We start from the raw sequence: 26434 nt of genomic DNA, 5'->3' as shown, positions 1-26434 counted from the left end.
AGCACTTTAAACTATAGGCATGCTAATTGTTTCAAGTCCTACTATGAAGGGAACTTGCTCAAAAGGAATATTTTTTTACCACTGGCAGAATAATGTTGGAGCAAGAGAGTCTCATCATGGTCAAGCTGGGAGCAATTGTTTTGTAAACGCCAAGGAGACGAAGGCATTTTATTAACAAGAGGAATAAAAGGATTCCTTGAAGACATCGGTTCCTCTGAAACAGAAGAGTACAGCATCTTATGGTAACACATCAATTAAATGCAAGTGTATAGATGAACATATTTGCATTGCACTTCATGTTTTTTCCAAAAAGCTAGAGGCTCTGTACAACATGGAACCAGTTTTAATTGGATTTGACTTACTAACACATCCTTTAAATACCTTTAAGTAAAAAAGATAAAATGACTATTAGACATTTACAGAGAAGGATCAGTCAGAAATAAAAACAAGTATCTCCCAAACCTGTAAATTGGTCTTTTCAAAATCTACATGACAAAAAGTACCAGGTGTAGGTGTGTGTGGGGGGGGTACAATTTAAAGTTTCTTAGTCAGTTATATCCAGTTAGGGATCCTACAGATGACTCTGCCATGTGCAATCTGTGTCTCTTTAAGACTTTTCATTGTTGTATTAGTGTATTATATCATCCTTCACTTTATAAAACACATGTAACTCTTTTGGCTAATTGCCAACTACAGCTTACAGAGTCATATAACTATAAGGAATGTTGCCTTAAACTTGATTTACCACCACCAATTCTATCCCCAACCTTCCAAATAATTCTCCCACCATATATCAAGTTCCATCGCTAGAAAGTCATCCCTTTGTATTTGAAACGTCTTACTCTTCCTGAATTCTTAATATTAGAAAGATGCACAGATGCCTGGGAAGGCATCTAGTACAGCTACTAGATTAGCTGAGCTGGAAGTTCTTTAGTAATAAGCACAATATTACGTGGTACCTGGAGTGGTTGGGTTAGCAAGCCAAAAAGAGACAGAGAGGAGATGAGAAGGTCCTCAAGATAAATTAAGTACACTGCAAAATTTTATCTAGAGTCAGCTCAGAATAGTTAGTAAAAATAGTAATAGATTTGAGTGGACTGAATGAATAGAATCATTCAGAGTTGGAATTTTCTTTCAGTGATCGTTTAGTTTAATCTCCCATAGAATGCCAGAATTCCTTCAACTGTATTCCTAAAAGAAAATTTGGCATTTCCAGTTACAGGGAACTCAATATGCCATAAAGCAGTTGATTTCATTGTAGGATTGCTTCAATGATAAGAAAGTTATCCTTGTTTCCTATGTCAGAAAGACCTGGATTCAAATCATCTCTCTAACACTAGCTGTGTGACCACAGGCAAATTACTTAACCTTTCTGTGTGTCAGGTAGCACTTTATGACTATTTGTTATAGACAGTTTGCAATTTCATTAGAAGAAAAAGTTCACATACTGGGAGTCATCCTACTAACAATAAGATAGGTCCTTGAGGTATTGTCATATTGATGTATGCTAAAAGCCTCATACCATTCAATCCTCTCACTGCACTATCTTGACTGGCAGTCCCGAGTGTATATTTTTTTGCTGTGTCATTTTGTTTCTTTTCAATGTCTTTCATTACATGTATGTATTTCTGTATATACATACATGAATTATTTCTACATAATATATTACTATGAAATACATTACTAAATATATTATATATGTATATCTGAACAATGTATACCTTTCATTTCCATATTTTAGTAAAGACTTTTGTGCTTTCAAGTGTTTGGCAATACCTTTTAATACAGCCTTCATACTGCTACCAGATGAATTATTATGCATAAATCTTCTTAAGTCCTTTTTCACAGAAACTTTTAATAGTTTCATATTATCTAGCCAAGTCTAAGTTTCTTAGCTTGGTATTCAAAGCCCTCCACCATCTAATACTGGTGATGTAATGTCTCTACAATGAAGGTTACTCTTCTTTTCTCCAGTATTTTCTTGCATTTCTCTCATTAATGTACTCTATCTTCTTACCAGAATCAATTACTTATGGTAGACCATACAAGTTTTATATTTTGCTCATGCTCCTTTCTCTCCCTCCAATCTGTCCCACCCCCACCAGTATTACCCCAATGAAATTCTGTCTCTTAAGATCCAACTAAAATGTCATCTCTGTGTGAAGTCTTCTCTGGACGTCTGGATCTTTCCTTCCCTCAATTGTACACAGAACTTCATCTAAGTATGAAGGAGAACATAAGTTCACTTGCTTCTTACGCACCTATCATTTTCTGTTTTATATTTAAATACTTTAATGGATTGTTGTATTGGTGTTGGTTCTCCATTCAATGGCATAGATTATAACCCATCTATGTCTTCTCATCCTTTAAGACTTCAGTCCAGTCCTTCCATAAATCCTGCCTTGGGGGTTCCAGCTAATGTGAGGGGAGCATTCCTATAGATTTCTTGATAGTCAATTAGAGAAAGAGAGATAGGAATTTGGATGGGACGGTGATCCCGGTAGAACTGGGGATTTGAAGTGGTTTGGGGCATTTTAGAGACTTTCCAGTCTCTTTTCAGAATCTTTTATCTGCATCCCTAAAGATCTCAAAGTGGGAGCAGAAAGGACTATGTGGCAAAAGGCAATAAAGTTGAGAAGGTCAGGGAAAATCTTAGAAAGAGAGAGGAATAAGTCAGAAGTACTCTTTAGGTCAGGTTTACTATATATACAGTATCTGGAACAATGTAAAAAAAATTAGGAAATAACATTTTATATTTGCAAATAAATTTTATGTCTGACCCTGCTAAGTAACTCTTATAAGTTAAAAATTCCCCATATGTTCAATCTTTTTTAACATAATATGCCTTATAACATATGTTCAGTTTTATCAATGCCCTAAAGCAATCACCTATGTTTTAGTTATATATAATTTCATACCTGATGCCAGGATAAAATAGGATTGAAGTCCACAAATACTTGGAAAAATCCCTTATGAAACTGGTCAATCACATCCACCACAAGGATAAAATGAAAAATGGAGTGTGCAAAGTAAGAAAAACTCATTGCAATTATGCACATCTAGAAAATTAAAACAGAAAAAAATATGCCATGATAAATTTCCATTTGAATAAATTAATTTCTACCTGCCAGTTTATCTAGCTCTCTGTCCATATTTCTTGATTGTTATATTTTAGCATTACAATATTACAATGAGAAGAAAACAATCCAACAACAAAAGATGGTAGAAGTTTATACAAAATATACTTTTTCATTAAATCTGTTCTTCCCATATAGAAAATGTACTATAAATGACAAAGAACTTTCTAATATTACAGAAAATAGGAGAAAAGAAACTATACTGTGTGACCCTGAATAAGTCATTTAATCTTTGCAGGCCCCAATTTTGTCCTCTGTAAAATAGGGATTATAACACCTGTCTCCTAGGGTTGTTGGGAGAATAAAACGAGATATTATTTGTAAAGCACTTTGGAAACCTTGCAGGGCTATATAAATGCTAGTTGGTTGTTCTTTCTGTTGTTGCTACCTCTAGCCAGTTCCATGAGTCTTGCCAGTAGCTGAAGATTCCTTTCTGAATCATAACGAACATTTGAAAGCAGAGGCGAATGAGGCTGAATACCAGGAAAACCAACTGTTTTAAAAACCAACAAAAGAAACAGAATGTTTTTAAGAGTTATAAGCTGATTGAATTTTTTGGCACACTCTTCTACCGCCCATGTTCTGACGATGGTACGATGCAATTCCTTGTTCATCTGAGAGCTCTGCGTTTATACCTTTTAGTGATGAATGAGAAGCAACATGGTGCAGGGGATAGAGAGCTGGCTTCAAAGCCAGGAAGACTTGGGTTCATACCTTCCCTCTGACAAATATTGGCTGTGTGACCCTAGGCAAGGGATCGACCTTTCAGCGCTTCACACAACTAAGACTACAACTGCACAAAGGGTACCTACCTGCCTTGTTAGATGGAGTTCCTCAGCAGAAGCTCTCAAAACCATGACATCAGGCATCCGCTCTCTATCCTATCTTAAACATCAATACCTCAAGCCTCCATCAGTGAGTCCATCAGGGTGGATACCTCCCAAAGAGCTTGAAATACACTGGGCAGCTAAGTATATGGCCCTCCACCCCTGGCTCTCCCTTCTTCCATCGGTTAGTCTTCATTTTCAAAACGGGTCCAGACCAGCCAATTTTCATTCTTCTCCTGACTTTGCTTGTTATTTTCTGAACTTCACCATCAACACCTCCCCACCCCCATTTTCAGTTCCCTTTTATACACTGTTTTCCATCGTTAGATGTAAGCTCCTTGAGGGCAGGGACTGTCTTTGTTTTTGCTTCTGTTTGTATCTCTAGAACTTAGCCCAGTACTTGGCAAGACTAACCCTTGATAAATGCTTGTTGACTTGTTGATTCAAGAGTACCCATGGCCAACAAATTTATCTTTCTGACACCAAAACGTGCATTAGAGTAATGTATGGGGACTCCTACTACAAATGACATGCATCTCTAATGTTAGCTAGGGCCTGGCACTCTAACCACTGGGCCATCTAACTGCCCACTTTAAAGTTAGGCTTTAAAAGATAGCAAAGAGTACCATAATACAAAGGGAACATTATCTTTGGAAAAAGTGGCTCCACAATGATCTTACCCAGGTCAGAAAGATCTTACCAAGTCAAACTCTCCCTCCACAGCATCTCTTAAATGTTCCTCTTTGTTTCTACTTACTATGGCTGTAGTATAGGCCCTGATAACCAGCTGCTTAGGCTATAGGCAATCACTTCCTGACAGACCTTTCTACTTCCACTACCTTCTCCCTCCAATCCATTCTCCATACTGCTGCCAGAGTTGGTGTTTCTTGTGCATAGAACTAGTCATATTGCCCCTCTGCTCAAAAATCATAAATGGCTCCCTATCAGTTTATCTTATGGCATCCCCAAAAAGCTCATGTAAACTATGAAGAGAAGCATGGCTTCCAGGAGTAAGGAGGTAATAAATAGCCCAGCCAGCCTCTGCCCCGGTCAGACTGCATCTGGGTTATTGTGTTCTATTCTGGATACCACTTTTAGGCAGGACCTTGACAAAATGGAGAATGTGTAGAGGAGGTCATTGAAAGGGGGAAGGGCCTCCAGAGCATGGCAGATGAGGATAAGTTGAAAGAACTACGAATGTTTGACCTGGAGAGTAAAAGTCTCAGGGGAACACGACCACCATCTTCTAGTACTTGAAAGGCTGTCACGTATAAGAGGAATTGGATTATTCTGTTCTAACCCAGAGGGTAGAAGTGGGAACAAGGGGTAGAAGTGGCAAGGAGGGAATTCAGGCTTTAATGCAAGGCCCCCTTCCTTAACACGAAAACCAACCAGAAGAGGAATGGGCTGAATCAGGACACAGGGACTTCTCTCCCACTGGAGTCCTTCAAGCCAAGACTGGATGCTTTTCTTGAGGTGGTGATTCTTAACCAATCATTACCTGGAATAGGGATCAACTCTGAAATTCTGTAATTCTATGGCATAAAATTCAAACACCTCTGTCTTGTATTCCAAAACCTCCACAATATGGCAACAACTTTTTTATTACCTCTTTATCCTCTATTATTCCATTCCATTCAATCTATGTCATCATTAAAACTGAAGGCAGCGGTTTGCTGGAGCCAGCTGAAATAGGTCAATCAGCTCATGAGAGCTGATTGTTAAATTTTCAGTGTGAGCATTTACAACTCAGAAATCTGCAAACTCAACTCGAGGTTTGATTTATGGGTGTTTTTTTTTATTGTCTAGATTAAGAAAGTGATGGAGAAAATGTTAAAAATGCAGATTAAACTTAAAAGTGTGTCATATATACTTTTTTTTTGGAGAGGTGGTTGTTAAACATTTGCCAGCACACTCCCAAGACTAAGCCCTGCCCCCTAAATGTACATAGCCCTGTCCTACCTCTGAAATTTGACCCACGCTATTTTGTACCAGAAATGACCTCTCTTTCACCACTTAATTTATTTAAATCTTATCTATTCTATAATGTCCAACTCAACTGCTACCTTCTCCATGAAGTACTGGTGATCTTCCTCGTTACCTTCAGAACTCATAGAACACTTTGTTTTGTAACTTTCTAATGCACTTATCATGCAAAATTGTATGCTAGATATATTTGTGTATTTCATATTAGACTTTAAGCTTCATGAAGGCAGAGACTGTGTCTTTTCTCTCTAAACCCTTTCTCAGTCATCTATAAACTCTTACAGGTTAAATTATCATCTAAATGTAGATGACTTCCAGAAATGTGCGTCTATTTATTTTGTGATATCCTATAGTTACCTATTTGTGAACATGTTGTAACCCCCAGTAAAAGGTAAGCACCCTGAGGGCAGAGATTGTTTCATTTTTTTTCTTTTCGGCCTAGGTTTCCCCACACCCAGTAGCACATAGTAGACACTTAATAAATATACATCTATCTAGAATTTGTACTTTTGTCAGCAGCTGGAACAGTGCCTTGCAATGGTAGGCGTGCAGTAAATATTTGTTATATGAATAGATTCATTGTTGGATATCTATTCAGAGAGTACATTCTTTTCCTTATGTTGTCTAGGTGGTCTTCTCTACTGACAAATATATATTTATAGAGTATACCTGTGCCAATTCAATTTTTTTAAATGATTTTTATTAAGCTCCTATATGCAGAGAACATTGTGCCGCACACTGTGGGAGGTACAAAGTTTAAAGCTGCAACCTCAAACTTTTTGGTCTCAGGACCCCATGTCATTTAAAAATGATTGAGGACTTCCACAAAAATTTTTGTTTATTGGGTTATATCTATCAATATTTATCATATTGGAAATTTAAAAGTCTTAGTATTATTATGAAAATAGTTTTGATGTCATGGACCCCATGAAAGGGTCTCTGGGATTCATGGACCAAATTTGACAACCATTGGTTTAGAGTATTGTCTTTGCATCTATTGGTTTGGCTATTTCTCTTCTATGTTTACATGCAAAAAAAAACCCTAAAAATCACTTAGCATCTCCTAGACTTTTGTAACTTATTAACTCAAAATAACTGTTCAATCATGGATATTGTAGGAGTAGAGTTACCCAAGTATATGTGTACAACCCCTTGCTGTCATTTAGTGCCACATGTACTATGTGCCATGAGTCTGCAAAATGACGATGTGAACATATATGCATACTAATAGATGATGCTTTATTTGTACTGGTTTAATAAAGAGGTGTTGAAAAATACAGATATATCCAAGCCAGCTGAGGCTACATTTCCCAGTCTCATCTCGCCACCCCCTTAAAAAAAATTATAGGATCTGAAATCTCATGAACTACCACTCTCTTTGAGCTCTGAGACAAATGGCTTTTTAATCACTGGTATATTGATGTACTTTTCTTTTTGTATTTGCATTTAAACTTTACAATGCATTTTTCCCCAAAAGAAGAGCAGGGAAGGTTTAAAACTGCTGAAAGTATAATTACAGAGCAAGCACATCTGAAAGCTATAAAGGGTGCTAGAAAACAGAAAAACACAGAATACTCTGTGCTGGTATTTTCATTATTTCACAGAAGACATTAATTATGTATTATTTAACAAGGGAAAACATGACCTGGAGAAGGGTTATAATATTCATTCCTAGTGATCATTCTGATGATAACATATTCACTTTATTACATTTTCTAGTGGCTTGGGGTCAAGAAAGCAATCAAAGACTTAGTGGCCAGAATTGACTCAAAAGACTGAGAGCACACATCTAGGACCTTACTAAGGTGTCTGAGGATTGGAGAAATATCCTGGAGGTAAAACAAAAGAACAGTTAACATTCAACTCACCTCAGAAAACATGATGCAGTAACCCATAACAGAGTGGCTGTGATAGATGCTAAATGACTCTATAAGGGAAGATGTAATGATGTCACCTGTGGGTAACACTTCTGCCAACAAGGACACACTAGTGAAAAGATTGGTAGGAGGGTTGTAGAGGGCAAAGTGCATGGAGACTTCCCTGGTCCTTTTATTTATCCAACCACTATTTTTTAGGTTGATCAGAACTGAGTAAGCTTTGGCCCTACAAAATAAAAGAAATGAAAAAAAAAAGTATATGTTAAGTGAAAAATAAAACATTTAAGGATTTTTTGATCCCAACCAACCCTTTGAATCTCATATTAATGTATAATAAACAGATATCACACTGGAAATGACTAAATCAGATTTTCTTAAAGGGGAAAAAAAGTCCCATCCACAAAGCTAAACAGATGGAGTTCTCTTTCCTCCAATGCCTCCCCTAACCACCAACCATTGGGACTCTACTAAAGGACCCATTGTTTGTCTTGTTTCCTGGTCTCCTTCCTGTTAGCATCTGGTGCTAGATGGTATAAGGTGGGAAGGATGAGGACAAGCGGCCTAGTAATCTGTCGTTTCTAAAGCCCCCTCAAATGCATGCCTGTTACTCTACAAGAGTTGATAAAAGTACCTTTCCGCAAGTGTGATAGCCTAGACAATAATATTATTGTTAAAAAGAATGACTAATATATATGTGTGTATATATATGTGCATATATGTGTGTATATATATGGTTGTGTGTGTATTTGTATCTACACATCTATATTTCTCTATCTATCTATCTATCTCATATCTAGGTTTTCAAAGTATATCACTTACATTATCTCATTTGATCCTGGGATCTCCATGATGTTATTTTTATTAACTAAATCATATTTGTATCAACAAGTTCATCCAAACAAGACAGGTTTAGATTGTTTCAAATACCTTTGATGAGGGTCTTGTATCTAAGATTTATAGATCGCTAATAGAAATATACAAGATCAAAAGCCATTCCTCAGTACACATGTGGTCCAAGGACATTAACAAAATTTCACAAAAGAAAAATTGCAAATTATCAATAGGAATATGAACCATTGCTCCAAATTACTAATAAGAAAAATGCAAATCAAAATTCTGCAGTCTTACCTCCAACCCAGCAAACTGATAAAGAGGACAAAAGGTAGGACTAGTCAGTGCTGGAGAGGTTGTGAAAAGATGGCCACACAAACGGACTGCTGATGGAATTAGGAGTTGGTCTAAACATTCTGAAAAGTCATTTGAAAATACACTAAGAAAGTAACCAAACTGTCTATACTTTTTAACCTAGAGTTCCCACTGCTAGACATATCCCTTTAGGGGGTTAATGATAAAAACAAAGGCTCCAAACACACCAAAATATTTATGGGAGCACTTTTTTTTTTTTTAGTAGCGAAGAAATAAGTAGATGATCGTCAATTGGAGAATGGCTAAACAAGTTACAACAAATTAATGCAATGGAATATTACTGTGCTGTAAGACATGAATATAATGTGTACAGAGGAGTATTGGAAGACTTATTTGGTCCAATGCAAAATGGAATAAGCAGAGTAGTCACGACAGCAATGTAAATGGAAAGAACAACAGTAAAATAATTCAAAACGAATGCTACAAAATTATAAGGAATAAACTTGATGCCAAAAAAATAAATATGAGAAGGCATCTCCCCCATTTCTTTGAAAAGGAGTATGAGTATGATTATGGATCATTGGACAAAATGTCAGAATTGTCAATGTGTTTAGTTTTGCTGAACTGGTTCTTATCACCTCTTTTTTTTTTCCTTATTCTTGGCTATAAGGTATAACTCTGTGGGAGGGAGAAGAAAGAGGAATATATTGGGAAATGTAGGTGATCTTAAGGAGAATATATTAAATTATTTTAAAAAGAATACTTTCAAACAGTTCCCAGCAATTCCTTACCTTATTATTCTTGTAGATACTCAATTAATCATCATCATCATCATAATAATAATGTTCTATTGTTTTATAGCTTAGTGGATAGAGTGCTTGGCCTGGAGTCAGGAAGACCTGAGTTCAAATTCAACCTCAGACACTTACTAGCTGTATGACTCTAAGCAAGTCACTTAACTTCTATCTGCCTCAGTTTCCTCAATTGTAAAATGGATATAATAATAGTATTTACCTCCCAGGTAGTGGTTGGATCTCTCAAATGAGATCATATATGTAAAGAGCTTAGCACTGTGCCTGGTACATAGTAAATATTATATAAATGTTTGTTTCCTTCCTCTCATTTTCACATAAATTATCTCCTTTGAACTTCACAACCCTGCAAGGTAGGTACTACAGCTATTGTTATCTTCATTTTAAAAATGGGAAAAGAGAGTCTCAGAGAGACCAAGTGACTTACCCATATGGTCATATAACTTATAAGTATTAGAAGTGGGTTCAAACCCAAGTCTTCCTGATAAGTCCAGTAATATATCCCCTCTACTCCACTGTTTTCCAAAATATGGTCACGTCTATAAATTAGGACTATACACAGAAACTCACAGAATATCCTGCCATTCTTCCCCCCCAACCCCAGAAGAGTAGACCTCGTCCTGCCCAGGCTCACTGCAGATACTTCGTCATCCTCATTTTCCACTTGATCACAATGGAGGCATCTTTTGGTCTGGGTCACTTTCACTTTTTCCGGGTCTGATTGAAGAATATTTTCATTATCTTGATTCTGGGGCTGATGCACAAGAGAAGAAGCTTCAATGGGAATTGAAAATTGTCCAGTGAACTGAAAAAGAAAGAAATCAGTAACAAGGGAATAATGAATCCAGCTTTTTTAAGAACCAAAATTTTATCTTGTAGTTTGAAAATACTAGGTTGACATAGGTATATCAAACACTATGAAACAGCATATCCTATTTCTCTCTCCATATACGGAGTGGTTCTCAAAGAACCTACATAGATTTGTGTACTATATGTACATAATATATAAACATACTATATATGCAATCTTTATCTATATATATGCCTGTGACTATATCGATACCATTCATCTCTTTGTCTGTGTCTATGTTTATATCTATCCCTGTCTCTAACTCTATCTCTATACCTATGCCTAATGGAAAAATCATCTATGTCTTTGTCTATGTCTATGTCTATGATCTATACCTATACTTGCCTAGGGGATAGAGTATCCTGGTGTAGCCTGGACAAGAGCTCTCAGAGTTCCCCTCTAGAACTCTCCAAGGTAACAATCCAGAAGCTTCACACCTGATCCTCTAATAAGGGACACATTAATTAGCCTCAGCCTCAGACAGGTTAGTAGTTTCACTCTCATCACAAGTAGAGATGCAAATGCTCAACTTTTTGTATTTTTAAATCTAGTTTTGTAAATTTGCTTCAAGTGCTAGGTTTCTGGGTTTCATTATCCTTATCTACAAAATGTGGATAGTTAGATAGCTGACATTTATATAACATTTATACATATGTTCTCATTTGAACCTCATAGCAACCTAGTGAGATTGGTTCTAAAGCTACTACATTTTCATCATACAAATGAGAAAACTGAGGCTTGGAGTAGTTAAATGACTTGCCCTAAGCCACACAGCCAGTGAGTTGTCAAAGTCAAGTTTTGAATTCAGGTCTTCCCGAATCCAATCACCACCAGACCGTGTTGACTCCTATACCAGACCAACGGTTCTCCAAGTATAATTTGAGGACTCCTGGGAGTCTCCAAAACTCTGTCAGGGGGTCCATGAGGTCAAAATTATTTTCATAATAATACTATCATGTTTTAATTCTAATACTGCAAATGTTGATAGGTATAATGTATATAAATAAAAGCTCTGAGGGTTTTGGATAATTTTTTAAGACTGCAAAGGGGTCCTCAGATGAAAAATTCTGAGAACCCCTGCCTTAAATAATCTCTAAGTTTTCATATAGCATTAACATCCCATCATCTTTGTTCTGCATTTTAAGAAATGTAAACTAAGAACTGAAGTAGAATTTTAAGATGACAAAGACAATCTCTCATAAATTTGTTAACTGTGTCAGTGACCAATTAACAAAAGCATTCTTTTCTTTTCAGCCAGATTCTTAGTTTGTCTCAGATTGTTTATCCAAAAGTTTAATTCTTTACTGGAGGAGCCATTAGGCACCTCTAATTTAATTTATTTTTATGAAACAAAATAATAGCATCTTACCACACATATAACATTATGACTAACCTTTAGCTGTCTAATTACCGAAGTACCTATCAGATGGCATTTCCCTCCAAGAGGTCCAGACTAAAAACAAATTCAGAAGAAATATTCTTAGTTTATTAAATTGAAAGCCAACAGTAACTGGCAGTACAGTAATCAGAAAGTAAAGATCTTAGAATTATTTTAGAGATTAGAGATTCTGGATAATATTTAGATTATAGGTCAGAATTTTATCAAGCTCACTCAGCAGTCTAAAGAAAATGTCAACTCTTTCTCTTTCCCATTATACTTGAAAGGGGTGAGATCAGGGCAGTGATCTTCTAATGTGCACCAAGTGAGAGTGATTCCTTTTCATCTTTGACTTCAACTGTTCATCAAAATGCTTTTATAAAAGGAAAAAAAAGATTAGAAGTAGAAAACAAGGGTACATACAAAAGTAAATGTGGTACATCAGAAGACGTTAGGGATGTTTCCAAAGTAAATCTGCTCTGCTTTGAAATTTCATGACTACATCATAGCTGTACTATGACTGCTATCCATTTTGCTGAGAAGATAAGTATATGCAACAGGGTCCCACTATTTCTGTAAGAATTACCAGATGAGTTATTTGCTGGTTGGTTTACACAATGTTTTTCTGGGACCATATTCTAAATGCAGAAACCACTGCTTCCACCATTTCTAATTTCCTCATCTAACATCTTATTTAGATTTAATTAACATCTTCTTGAATTTAACAGAATAGTTCTATTTAATAGAATAGTTTTTTAATAGAGATTAACCTCTCTCCTTCACCTCTCATTCACCTCACCATTCAGTTACCAAGCTCTGTCAAGTCTTCTTCCTCTGAAATATCTATCACCTCTATCCTCTTTTTTCCATCTCCATGGCTGCCAACATAGCTCAAACCCTTATTACCCAGCATTTAGAGCCCTGTAACAATTATCCCACTTCTCATCTCTCCCTCCTCCAACTCAGCAATTCTGCCAAAATAATCTTCTTTGTACTCAAATCTATAGCAAGTAGTTAATAAATGGTTATGAATGAATGAAAGATTAGCTGTTGGCATAAAAATTTCCAATGTACATTTAATTTTTGAATTTCCTTCGCTTCACATATTGATAAGGAAGTGAACACCAAAATATTCTCTGCTGATACAAGGACTATTTATCAGTTCTGTAAGTATCAGTAAGTTTTGGTTAAGCCAATAAATACTTATTGAGTGCCAACCACATGGTCACTAAAGAGATGGGGGCAGAAGACAAACTTAAAGCTACACTAAGATTTTGGGGATAACATGCATTTTTTTTTTAAAAAGCAGCCTGCTTCTGAGAAGTTTATAATCTTACTGGGAACACAAGACTTACACATATGAAACAAATCGACAAAAATATATAAAAACACAAGGCTGATTTCCACCTATCTATGATTTATAGTCTCAGAGTCTCCTAAGCTGAAAGAGATAAAAATGAATTGCCCAGGGTCACACAGCTAATAAGTGTCACAGGTGGGATTTGAATTCAGGTCTTACTAACTGCAAGTGCAGTAACACAACTTTAGAGAACAAAATGGAGTATAATATCATTCCATGTTTAACTGTGCGGTACATATTGTAAGTGCTATCATCAAATTAAATTCACTTCAGTAAGCATTAAGTAACTGCTATACACAAGGCACTGCATTATGTATTGGGATTACAACAAAATGAACAAAAAATCCCTTTCCACAAGTACTTTACATTCTCCTGTGGGTATACATTATCTATATAGATAAGCAATTATAAAGCATAATGCAAAGAAAATGCAAAGAAATTTGAAGTGGAGTACTAGAAACTGTTTTTTTGTTGTTTTGTTTTGTTACTGATTTCTCATGTCTGACTCACCATGACCCCATTTGAGATCTTCTTTTTTTTTAAACATTTTAATTAATTTATTTATTTTTAGTTTTCAACAATCACTTCCACAAGATTTTGAGTTCCAAATTTTCTCCCCATCTTGTCCCTTCCCACACCCCAAGATGGCATGCATTCTGAATACCCCTTCTCCTAATCTGCCCTCCCTTCTATCTCTCCCTCCCTTCTCTTATCTCATTCCTCCTCAATTTTCATGTACAGCAGGAGAGATTTCTATACCCCATTTCCTGTATATCTTATTTCCCAGTTGCATGTGAAAACAATTTTTTTAACTTTTGTTTTTAAAACTTTGGGTTCCAAATTTTCTCCCTTCCTCCCTCCCCACCCACCCTCATTGAGAAGGCAAGCAACTCGACACAGGTTATACATGTGTAGTCATGCAAAACACTTCCATAGTAGTCATGCTGTGAAAAACTAAGTATATTTCCTTTCATTCTATCCCGCCCCCCACTTATTCTATTCCCTCTTTTGTGTCTGTCCCTCCTTAGAAGTGTTTGCTTCTGATTTCCCCTTCCCCTAATCTGCCCTCCCCTCTACCATCTTCCTGTTCTCTTGTCCCCTTCCCCCCCCCCATTTTTCTGTAGGGTAAGATAGATCTCCATACCCAATTGAGTGTGTATGTTATTCCCTCCTTAAGCCAAATACTATGAGAATAAGATTCACTCATTCCCTCTCACCTTCCCCCCTTTCCCCTCCAATGTAAAAGCCTTTTCTTGTCTGTTTTATGTAATAAAATTTAGCCCATTCTACCTCTCCCTTTCTGCTTCTCTCCATATCATCCTCTCTCATCCTTTAATTTTATCCTCCAGATATGACTCCTTCATCTTCAACTCACCCTGTGCCCTCTATCTATCTATCTATCTGTCTGTCTATACACATACATATAATTTTTTCCCTACAACTACTCTAATACTGACAAAGGACTCATGAGTTACAAATATCACCTTTCCATGCAGAATGTAAATACTTCAACCTTAATAAGTCTCTTATGATTTCTCTTTCCTGTTTACCTCTTCATGTTTCTCTTCAGTATTGTATCTGAAAGTCAAATTTTCTATTCAGCTCTGGTCTTTTCATCAAGAATGCTTGAAAGTTCTCTATTTCACTGAATATCCATTTTCTCCCCTGAAGGATTATGCTTAGTTTTTCTGGGTAGGTAATTCTTGGTTGTAATCCTATTTCCTTTGCCCTCCAGAATATTATATTTCAAGCCCTACAGTCCCTTAATGTAGAAGCTGCTAAATCTTGTGTTATCCTGACTGTGTTTCCATAATACTTGAATTGTTTCTTTCTGGCTGCTTGCAATATTTTTGCCTTGACCTGGGAACTCTGGAATTTGGCTACAATATTCCTAGGAGTTTTCCTTTGGGATCTCTTTCAGGAGATGAGTGGTAGATTCTTTCCATTTCTATTTTTCCCTCTGGGTTCTAAAATATCAGGGCAGTTTTCTTTGATTATTTCTTGAATAGCTCTTTTTTTTGATCATGGCTTTCAGATATTCCAATAATTTTTAAATTCTCTCTCCTGGATCTATTTTCCAGGTCAGTTGTTTTTCCAATGATATATTTCACATTGTTTTCTATTTTTTCATTCTTTTGGATTTGTTTTACAATGTCTTGATTTCTCATAAAGTCACTAGCTTCCAATTGCTCCATTCCAATTTTTAAGGAAGTATTTTCTTCAGTAAGCTTTTGGACTTCCTTTTCCATTTGGCCAATTTTGCTTTTTTAAGGCATTCTTCTCCTCATTGGCTTTTTGGACCTCTTTTGCCATTTGAGTTAGGTTATTTTTTAAGGTGTTATTTTCTTCAGTATTGTTCTGGATCTCTTCTAGCAAGCTGTTGACTTGTTTTTCATGATTTTCTTGCATTAGTCTCATTTCTCTTCCCAGTTTCTACTTCTCTTACTTGCTTCTCAAAATGCTTTTTGAGCTCTTGAGCCTGGGACTGATTCATATTTTTCTTGGAGGCTTTGGATGTAGGAGCCTTGGCTTTGTTGTCTTCTTCTGGTTGTATGTTTTGATCTTCTTTGTCACCAAAGTAAGATTCTATGGTCTGACTCTTTTTGTGCTGCTTGCTCATGATCCCAGCCAAATTACTCGAGTTATAAACTCTTTGTTAAGGTAGGATTCTACTTCCAGTGTGGAGAATGTACTGTCCCAAGCTTCAGGGGTTTTGTGCAGTTGTTTTCAGTTCTTCCAAGATGCCATGATCAGGGGCGAGGTGTTTACTCCTTTCCTGGCCTATGCTCTGGTCTATGAGTGACCACAAGCACTCTTTTCTATCTTGGAACTGTGAGGAGAATTTCCTCTCCACTGCCACTACAAGCTTCACCACACCAGTGCTCTTCCTCGCCCCAGGACTGCCAACCAGAACTGTGACCCAGATCCAAGCACAGGCAAAGCAAGAGAATCCTGCACCAGCAAAGAGATTCCTGCAATCCCCCTCTGATCAGCCACTCAATTCCCCCTCAGTCTGTGGGCCAGAAGCTCTGGAGGCAGCCGCTGCCCCGGGGCCACACTCAGGGACTGGGGCTAGGACCCCACTGCGCTTCTCTCTCACCATAAACACAGACTTTTCCTACTGACCTTCTAATTGTCTTTGGCGTTTGTGGGTTGAGAAGTCTGGAAACTGCCACAGCTGCCCATAATTCAGTCCTCTGAGGCCTGCTCCAGGTTTGCCGAGGCCTGCATGCTCACGCCAAACTGTGTTCCTCTTCCAGCCTGACACGATATACCATTCTGATCAACTATCCAGGTTGTCTCGGGCTGGAAATTTGTTTCACTCTGTCTTTTTGTGGGTTCTACTGCTTTAGAATTTGTTTAGAGCCATTTTTTACAGGTATTTTAAGGGGTTTGGAGGAGGGCTCAAGCAAGTCACTGCTTTTACTCTGCCATCTTGACTCTGTCCTCTTGAGATTTTCTTGTTAAAGATACTGGAGTGGTTTGACATTTTCTTCTCCAACTCATTTTACAGATGAGGAGACTGAGGCTAAGTTAAGTGTTCACAGGTTCACACAACTAGTAAGTATCTGAGACCAGATTTGAACTTAGGTCCTCCTGATGCCAGGCCTGGAACTCTATCCATTGTGCCACTTAGCTGCCCAGCTTAGAAATTGGTAGATGATGCCAATGTTTAGATACAAATGATTTAGATACATTTATAATTATTGTCATTGTCATCATTATCATCATCATCAGATTCATCATAACTTTCATTTATATAATCCTTTAAGGTTTTTTAAACTCTTAAAATATATTAATTCATTTGATCCTGACTACAACCCTGAGAGGTGGATGTTATTATTCCATTTTAGAGGTGACAAAACCAATACTCGGAGATGTTAAGTGACTTGTGGCAGAGGCAGATTTTGTTCGCACATCTTCCTGACTCCAAGTCTAGTACTCTTTCTATATCATAATACCACTTCTGGATCTACATTTTGAAGTCACTGACAGATATGCAATACTGACTTTCTGATTCTATCTTGTTCCCATGGAAATAGATGATTCATTCAGGTGTTAGTCATGTTGTAAAGGGAATGGATACAGTTATAAATACTGCCATTAGGAAAGGAGGGTTAATGAGGTAGTTGGTAGAGGTGGGGAAATAAAGAGTATTGGTAGGAAAGAATCTTAAATGTCCACCAAAAATTCATACATATTTGATATAGCGAGATAATGATAGAAAGTTATCATCAAGAATCTAATTTCATAGTTTCCATGTTCAATAGATATGCTGAATTTAAAATAGTTCTGCCCATCATAAATTATAAATTTGGAAGAGGCCTAGTTAAAAAGCCTAAAAGATTCTCTCTACCTGAGTCTTTGGTGTATCTGTATTATTCTGTTTATCCCAGTATAGGCTATCCAATAAAGTTGTCAAACTCCAGTTCCACCATTCATCAGCATTCTTCACTTCAATGAAAGAGTTTCTGGCATTTCTGTTTTAAAAAAAGCAATTCAGCATCAATAATTATAATTAGAAAAAAGAAAGATTACCCACACATACATACACACACATACCCATCACATGTGCACACATTCCTTTTTTTGTCTTGGTCATTCACAAATAGGACATTTTCTAGAATAAAGCTTGAATTAGGATTGGAGTCACCTCTAAAGTCTTAAACTGGATCCCATCATCTAATTAACTATGTCTTATATTTAGTAAGTGTCTTAGCATCTTTTATCCAAAGTGCTTACTCAATGTGAATGAATATTGTAACTTTTAAACTTTAGGAATAACTTTAAAAAAATTTTTTTTAAATCCAAAAAGCATGGGTGAAAAGGACAAGATAAAGGGGGAAGGAGACAAAGACAAAACACCCAAATGTCAAGGATTTATACAAAAAAATGTAAGAATAAGGAAATGTAACAAATTTCCAGCCCTAGGAAATCATGAAATCTAGTAATAATGTCTTAGGGAATGCGCCAGGAAGGGCTATTTTCTCTACTACGTCAGTGAGGAGACTTAAGATTGTGACATTCAAGAATTGGGCTTAGAGGAAACAAAGAGTTGTCTTATATCATTTGAAGGACTACAATGTCTATCAGATTTGTCCTGAATTACCCTAGATGGTAGAACTCTGAGCAATGGATGGATGTTTCAGCATGGTACATTTATTTTTTTATTATTAAAATTATTTTATTAAATATTTCCCAATTACATGTAAAAGAATTTTTAAAATCACATTTAAAAATTTTGAGTTTCAAATTCTCTCCTTCCCTCCCTACCCTTCTCCTTGAGAAGGCAAGCACTTTGATTTTGATTATACATGGGAGGTCATGCCAAACATATTTCCATATTAGTCATGTTGCAAAAGAAAACAAAATTAAACAATAAAAATAAAGTTTAAAAAGTATGTTTAAATCTACATTCAGAGTTCATCAGTTCTCTCCCTGGAGGTGGAAAGCATTTTTCATCATGTGTCCTTTGGAATTATCTTGAATCATTGTCTTGAACAGAGTAGACAAGTCTTTCACAGGTGATCATCCTTACAATATTGCTGTTACTGTGCACAATGATCTTCTGGTTCTTCTTACTTCACTTTGCATCAGTTCATATAAGTCTCCTCAGGTTTTTTTTTTCTAAAATAAACCTTTCCATCATTTCTTATGAAATAATAATATTCCATCATAATCACATACCTCAATTTGTTCAGCCATTCTCCAATTGATGAATATCCCCTCAATTTCCAATTCTTTGCTACTACAAAAAGGAGCTGCTATAAATATGTTTGTACAAATAAGTCCTTTTTCCTTTTTCTATAATCTGAGACATAGACCTGTAGTGGTATTGCTAAATGAAAAGGTATGCACAGATATATAGCCTTTTGGGCATAATTCCAAATTCCCCGTAACTCCACAACTCCACCAACAGTGTATTAGTGCCCCAATTTTTCCACATCTCCTCTAGCATTTATCATTTTCCTTTTCTGTCTGATAAGTGTGAGGTGGTATCTCAGATTTATTTTAATTTGCATTTCTCTAATCCACTAATGATTTAGAGTATTTCTTCATATAAGTACTGATAGCTCTGATTTCTTCTTCTGAAAATTGCCTCTTCATATCCTTTGACCATTTCTCAACTGAAGAATGGCTCCTATTTTTATAAATTTGGCTCAGTTCCCTATAAAATTGAGAAATGTGGTTTTTATCAGAGAAACTTGTAATTTTTTCCCAGTTTCCTGTTTTCTATTTTTAGCTACATTAATTTTGTTTGTGCCAAACTCTTTTAATTTCATGTAATCAAAATTACCCATTTTACATTCCTTGTTGCTTTCTATTTTTTTTTGGTCATTTATCCATTCATCTGGTATTTTATTAAAATTTTTTGCATCAATATTCATTGGTCTATAGTATTCTTTCTCCCTGGTTTAAGTATCAGCACCATATTTGTGTCTTAAAAGAAAATTTGGTAGGACTCTTTTTTTTTTTACAAAGTTTTAAAAAATAGTTTAGGTTTGCTGAGCCCTTTTTAGGGCTACTCATCCAATTTTGGTGTCTACTGTCACCAAGCTTTCACTTGAGGCTCCAAAAAGCTATAGCATGTACAGCAGCTTCATCTCAGTAAAACCATCTCAACAGACATAAACCAGGTTGAGGGTAACCAGCATGCCTCAAACCCACTGGCAAGTTGCAAAAGAAAACAACATTGAATAATAAAAATAAAGTTTAAAAAGTATGTTTAATTCTACATTCAGAGTTCATCATTTCTCTCTCTGGAAGTGGAAAGTATTTTCTAAGGTCTACCCCAAGCATGTGAAGACTTTCCCCAGCAGAATGGGCTGATGAGAACAAATTCTTCCACTGGCCATGAAGGTGGCTAAAGCAGGCACTGTGGAGTACCTAGAACTTGGTCAGACATTAAAGATGCCAAGATCATCCACTGCAACCCAGGCCATCACCAGTCATTCTGACATTTATCTTGCCATTGGATTTCAATGACTCTGGAAGAGAGAATGAGGCAGATGACTTTGTGCAACTCTGTCTCAATTAAATTCAATTCAGGCAGAAATCAAGACATCACCCTATGATGTCATTCATCCACTTCGAAAACAAAAGACAAACATTTCCTCTTCTGTTAATCTGGGCAGTTTATATTTTTGTAAATATTCATCCATTTTATTTAGGTTGTCATTTTTACTGACATATAGTTAGGCAAAATAACTACTAATAATTGTTTTAATTTCATTATCATTGGTGGTTCATTCATTTCTTTAATTTTTGATACTGGTAATTTGGTTTTCTTCATTGTTTTTTTTTAAATCAAATTAACCAATGTTTATCTCTCTTATTGTTTTTTCATAAAACAGTTCCCACTTTTATTAGGTCAATAATTTTTTATTTCAATTTTATTGATCTCTCCTTTGATTTTGGATTTCCATTTTGGTGCTTAATTGAGGATTTTAAATTTGTTCTTTTGTAAGGTTTTTTTTTCAGTTGTATGCCCAATTCATCATTATGTTCTTTCTCTCCTTTATTAATTTAGAGATATGAAACTTCCCTAAGTACTGCTTTGGCTACATCCCACAAATTTTGGAATGTTGTTTCATGGTCATTTTTTAAACGAAATTATTGTTTCTATGATTCGTTCTTTGATCCACTCATTCTTTTGGTTTAGATTATTTAGTTTCCAATTAGCTCTTAATGCAAGCTTTTATGGTCCTTTATTAAATATAATTTTTATTACATTATGATCTGAAAAGGATGCATTTAATATTTCTTTTTTTCTGCATTTTGTTGTGGTTTTTATGCTTTAATACATGGTCAACTTTTGGGAAGGTGCCATGTGTAGCTGACAAAAAGTTATATTCCTTTCTATTCCTATTCTGTTTTCTCCACAGATCTGTCATATCTACTTTTCTAAGATTTCATTTATCTCCTTGACTTCTTTATTATGTATTTTATGGTTAGATTTATCTAGTTCTGAGAGTGGAAAGTTGACATCCTTCATGAGTATGATTGTAGTGTCTATTCCTTCCTCTACTTCATTTCTCTTTTCTGTTAAGAATTTGTATGCTATGCCATTTAGTGCATATTTGTTAAGTATTGATATGATTCATCATTTATGGTTTGTTTTGGTTTTATTTTTAGTAAGAAGTAGTTTCCATGCTTATCCCTTTTAATTAGGTCTCCTGCCTTTTTTACTTTAGCTGAAGTATGACAGATTCTGCTCCAGCCCTTTATTTTAACTGTGTCTCTCTGTCTCAAGTGTGTTTCTTGTAAACAACATTTTGTTAGGTTCTGGTTTTTAATCCATTCTGCTATCCACCACCATTTTATGGGTGAGTTCATTCCATTCATATTCACAGTTATGCTTCCTAACTGTGCATTTCCCTCCATTCTATTTTATTCAGTTTAATCCTTCTCACTATCTTTTTAGCTTGTCCCTCCTCTAAAGTCTGTTTTGCTTCTGACCACTGCCTTCTTTTATGTGCCTGCTTACCCTCTCTTTATCTTATCGCCTTCCCCTCTACTTCCCTTTCATACGTGAGTGAAATTTAAGCATTGCCCATTCCCCTCTTCCCCACCATTTCCCTCTCCACTGTAAAACTATCCTTGTGTTCCTCTTTTATATGAGATAATTTTCCTCATACTTCCTCTCCCTTCCCCCTTCTCCCAGGGCTTCCTTCTTTCTTCCCTATTTTTTTAACATCATTCCAACATAATTGATTCATTCTCATGACCCCCTTCTATGCAGAATCTTTCTAACTGCCCTAATAATGATAAAGTTCTTAGAAGAAATATGTATCATCTTCCCAAATAAAAAGGTACACAGTTTAATCTTATTGAGTCCTCTATGATTTTTAATTTTTTATGCCTCTCTTGGGCATTGTAACTGAAAGTCAAATTTTCTATTCAGTGCTGATCTCTTCATCAGGAATGCTTGAAAGTCCTCTATTTCATTACCATTCTCCCCCCTCCCCAAAGAATTATACTCAGTTTTGCTGGGTAGGTTATTCTTGGTTGTAATCTCAGTTCCTTTGCTTTCCACAATGTTATATTCCAAACCCTCCACCCCTTTAATATAATAGCTGCTAAATCTTGTGGCTCCACAGTATTTGAATGATTTCTTTCTGGCTGCTTGCAATATTTTCTCTTTGACTTAGGAGCTCTGGAATTTGTCTATAATATTGCTGGAAGTTTTCATTTTGGGATTTCTTTTAGGTATGGATTGGTAGATTCTTTCCATTTCTATTCTGTGCTCTGTTTCTAGGATTTGGGGGCAGTTTTCCTTAATGATTTTTAAAAATATGATGTCTAGGCTCTTTCTTTGATGATGGCTTGCAGTAGTCCAATAATTCTTAAATTATCTCTCCTTGATCTATTTTCTAGGGCGGTTGCTTTTCTGGTGAGATATTTCACGATTTCTTTTTTTTTTCATTGTTCTGATGTTGTCTTATTGTTTCTTGATGTCTCTTGGAGTCATTAGCTTCCACTTGCCCAATTCTAATTTTTAAGGAATTAGTTTCTTTGATAAGCTTTTGTACCTCTTTTTCTATTTTGGCCAATTCTGCCTTTTTTTTTTTTTTTGCGAGGCAATTGGGGTTAAGTGACTTGCCCAGAGTCACACAGCTAGTAAGTGTTGTGTCTGAAGCCAGATTTGAACTCAGGTCCTCCTGACTTTAGGGCCAGTGCTCTCTCCACTGTGCCACCCAACTGCTCCCAATTCTGCTTTTTAAGGTGTTATTTTTTTCAGTATTTTTGTGCCTCTTTTATTAAACTGTTAATTGTCTTCATAATTTTTTTCCTTTGCTCTCATTTCTTACTCTAATTTTTTCTCTACCAATCTTATTTGATTTTGAACATCATTTTTAGCTCTTCCAGGAATTCTTAATGGGCTTGTGAAAAAATTCTCATTTTTTCTTTGAGGCTTTGCTCATAGATGTTTTGATTTTATTGTCTTCTAGGTTTGTCTTGATCTTCCATGTCACCATAGTAGCTTTTTAATGGTCATGTTCTTTTTTGTTTGTTTTTTGATCATTTTTCCATCTTATTTCCCTTGGAAGTGATGCTACTCCTCAGGGTCTCTGATCCCTTGGGGCCAAAAGTGATACTGCCCCTCAAGGCTTTTAGTCTCTCTTGACCAGAAGTGCTTCTGCCTACCCTTGAACCATGACCCAGGAGGTGATATAGGCAATGAAGTTCATTATTACTCTGCTGTTACTTACCCTAGTTTGACATAGAACATTTATTTTATGGTTTGGAGATAGGATGTTCTATTGCTATTTTTCTTTCAGTGTTACTGCATTATATGCCTGTCATTCAAATGAATTGTGTCATTGACTAGATTCAGCAAATGTATTGGTTGAAGGGCTGGTGAGTTCAGATTTTGAGCGGATGAGGACCTACATTGTTCTTTAAATACGGGGCAGCTTTTCTGGGGTCCCATGAAAGAAGAGGTGCCCTTACTATAATCCTTTGTAAGGAAGAAATAATCCGAGATCTAAAAAAGCTGGGGAAAACATTGCCAGAAGTTGGAATAAGAAGGCTTTGTCCAAAACATCTCCTTTCCAAATTTTGAATAAAATTCTTAACTTTCTGCTCTGAAATTTGTAGGGTGGCATCCCATAGAAAAAATGTCTACTTTCATAGCTTCTTTTGGCTCCAAAGCTGTGATCCTACAGAGTATCATGGACTTATAGGATATAACTCTGTTGTGTTTTTTTGCAACTATGGGCAAAACTAACAATAGCTCTTGATTCTTATTTCATAAACTAAATTAAGTGATGCTATAAAACAGAAATTTTGGCACCTTGGACAATTTGCATAAACATAGATTACGATGCAAAAATAAGAGGATAAACTTTGGTGAGGAAGTAAAGGGAGACATCCTAGTATATGTCCCATCACAAGGAAACACCAAAGAACAGAAGGCCACTGTTCTAGAGAAGAAAGGGTCACCTGATGAGCTCATCAGGACTGTGTACTTCCACGGAGAAGCAGAGATCAGGATGCTTGCCTCGTGGGTACCTGAATATTTTTTTAACTTATTATTCTTGCTAACTAGGCATTAGATTGTTTATTTTTATACCACTGAAACACTATAAGTACTGTAAGATGTGAATGTAATATTTTTAAAATTATACAGTCTTTTTAAATTAGTATTTAAAATTTTGAGTCCATTAAATTTCTGTGCCTTGTGGTAAATCTCAAGTCATCATCATCACCAACCATGCTTACATAATTCTGAAATTAATGCAAGGTCCAGATCTGGCCTAAGACCCACAATTTCTCCACCCGAGCTGTGTATTTGATGAATGTCTTAAATTTAGCTTCAAAGAATAGAATCAAAGCATTTTAGAGATCCTATAGTTCAAGGCCCAATATTTTATAGATGGGGAAATTGAGGCCCAGAGATATTAAGTAATTCGTCCAGAGTTACAAAGCTAGTTAGTGGCTCAATCTGGGGGAAGGAAATGTGTGGGGTGAGTGACGTGGAACCAAGAGAATCAGGTTCCAATCTCAGCTTTGTTACTTCACAGAAATGTGACCGTGGACATGTGTCCAACCCAATCCCAACCTCCAGTTGTCTTATTTGTAAAATAGGAAAAGACTATCTCTCAGATATATTATGAGGAAAAATGCTTTGTAAGCCTTTAAGCGTTCTATAGATGTAAGTAGTTAATGGCATGTTCTTTACACTCTACCAACACAAATCTAAAAGACATTAGTGAGGGGGATTGGGCCTATCATTTCACCTGCATGACGAATTCCAGATAAGAAGACTCCTTCCTTCAATGCAGATCATCACCTGTTCTGCATCTTCTAGTGGGTAGTGAGATGGAGCTAGTGGATAGAGCGCTGGGCCTGGGGTCGGGAAGTTCTGTTGTTGTTTAGCTGTCTCAGTCATGTCCAACTCTCTCTGACCTTATTTGGAGTTTTCCTGGCAAAGATACTAGAGTGGTTTGCTATTTTCTTTTCCAGGTCATTTTACAGATGAGGAAACTGAAGCAAACAGGGTTAAATGACTTGCCCAGGGTCACACAACTTGTAAGTGTGTGAGGCTGAATTTAAACTCAGAAAGATAAGTCTTCACAACTCCAGGTCCAGAACTCTATCCACAAATCCAGCCTCAGACGCTTATTAACTGTATGAACTTGGGCAAGTCACTTAATCTCAATTTCTTCAACTATAAAATGGAGATAATAATAGCACCTGCCTCCCAGGATTGTTGTGAGGATCAAGAGATTTTTAAAAAAGTGGTTGGCAAATAGTAGGTGCTATTTGTTATTATTATCATTACTAGTAGTGCTATTATTATTATAACCATTATTATTCTAGCCTTATAGTACTTCCTAGAGTACTGAGAGATTGTGACTTCTCCTTGGTGATACAGACATTTTATGTCAGAAGCCAGGACTTGAATCCATGTCCACTAGACTTCCAGACTGGTTCTCTATCTCCATTATGTGAGGTTGTCTTTCTTAATAAATTTATGGATTATTTATTGAAAGATTAAAGCTAAAGGACCAAAGAATATTCTGGTCATGACTACATTAACTAGATTCATCTAGAATGCTAAGCAATGCTAAGACTCACATAAAGTAATGGATGTTGATGTTTCAAGGAGATTATATATTGCAGAGAGAAAAAAAAATCTAATGTAAACATTCCAGTTTAAGTTTTTGGTATATAAATATCCCTACCTGAAGTCAGGCCCTTAGGGGCCTAAGGAGCCATTAAGAAGGCTAGGACTAGACCTAGACAAATTTTGGAGTCTCTGTGGGAAATAAGTCAGATACCAATCCACAACCCTCAAAGCAAGCTCAAGAATCTGAACCATCAATCTGACAGCATGAGGTACATGTGCACGTTAGACATTTTACAAATATTATCTCAGCTGGGAAATTACTCATTTTAATATCAAAAGGCTACAATTCAGATTAAATATCTATCCAGTGATGCTGATTTATGAAACACAGGATAAAAAATAAACTAGCAGGGCCCATTTTAAAACTTTTTTTCCCCCTTCACAATTTGTTTTTAATTTCTCTTCGATGACTTGAATTAAAATA

At 36.2% G+C, this 26434-nt stretch overlaps 1 protein-coding gene across 1 annotated transcript in view; it reads right to left on the bottom strand.

Annotated features, from left to right (window-relative positions):
• The window catches only part of PKD1L1 (polycystin 1 like 1, transient receptor potential channel interacting), a 172095-nt gene that overhangs the window by 7630 nt on the left and 138031 nt on the right, over positions 1–26434 (bottom strand). Inside the window, exons 47-53 of the mRNA XM_027837267.1 lie at positions 17731–17854; positions 12029–12088; positions 10400–10590; positions 7819–8053; positions 3526–3630; positions 2919–3059; positions 80–214 (exon numbers count right to left, since the gene is read on the bottom strand). Coding sequence (XP_027693068.1) covers positions 80–214; positions 2919–3059; positions 3526–3630; positions 7819–8053; positions 10400–10590; positions 12029–12088; positions 17731–17854 — 991 coding nt within the window. The remainder of the gene's footprint in view (positions 1–79; positions 215–2918; positions 3060–3525; positions 3631–7818; positions 8054–10399; positions 10591–12028; positions 12089–17730; positions 17855–26434) is intronic.

This window comes from Vombatus ursinus, unplaced genomic scaffold (assembly GCF_900497805.2).
Source record: "Vombatus ursinus unplaced genomic scaffold, bare-nosed wombat genome assembly UNPS02014820.1, whole genome shotgun sequence".
In the NCBI taxonomy this organism is placed as follows: Eukaryota; Metazoa; Chordata; class Mammalia; order Diprotodontia; family Vombatidae; genus Vombatus; species Vombatus ursinus.
The sequence above is the reverse complement of the archived record's forward strand: the minus strand, read 5'-3'. Positions and strand labels throughout refer to the sequence as shown.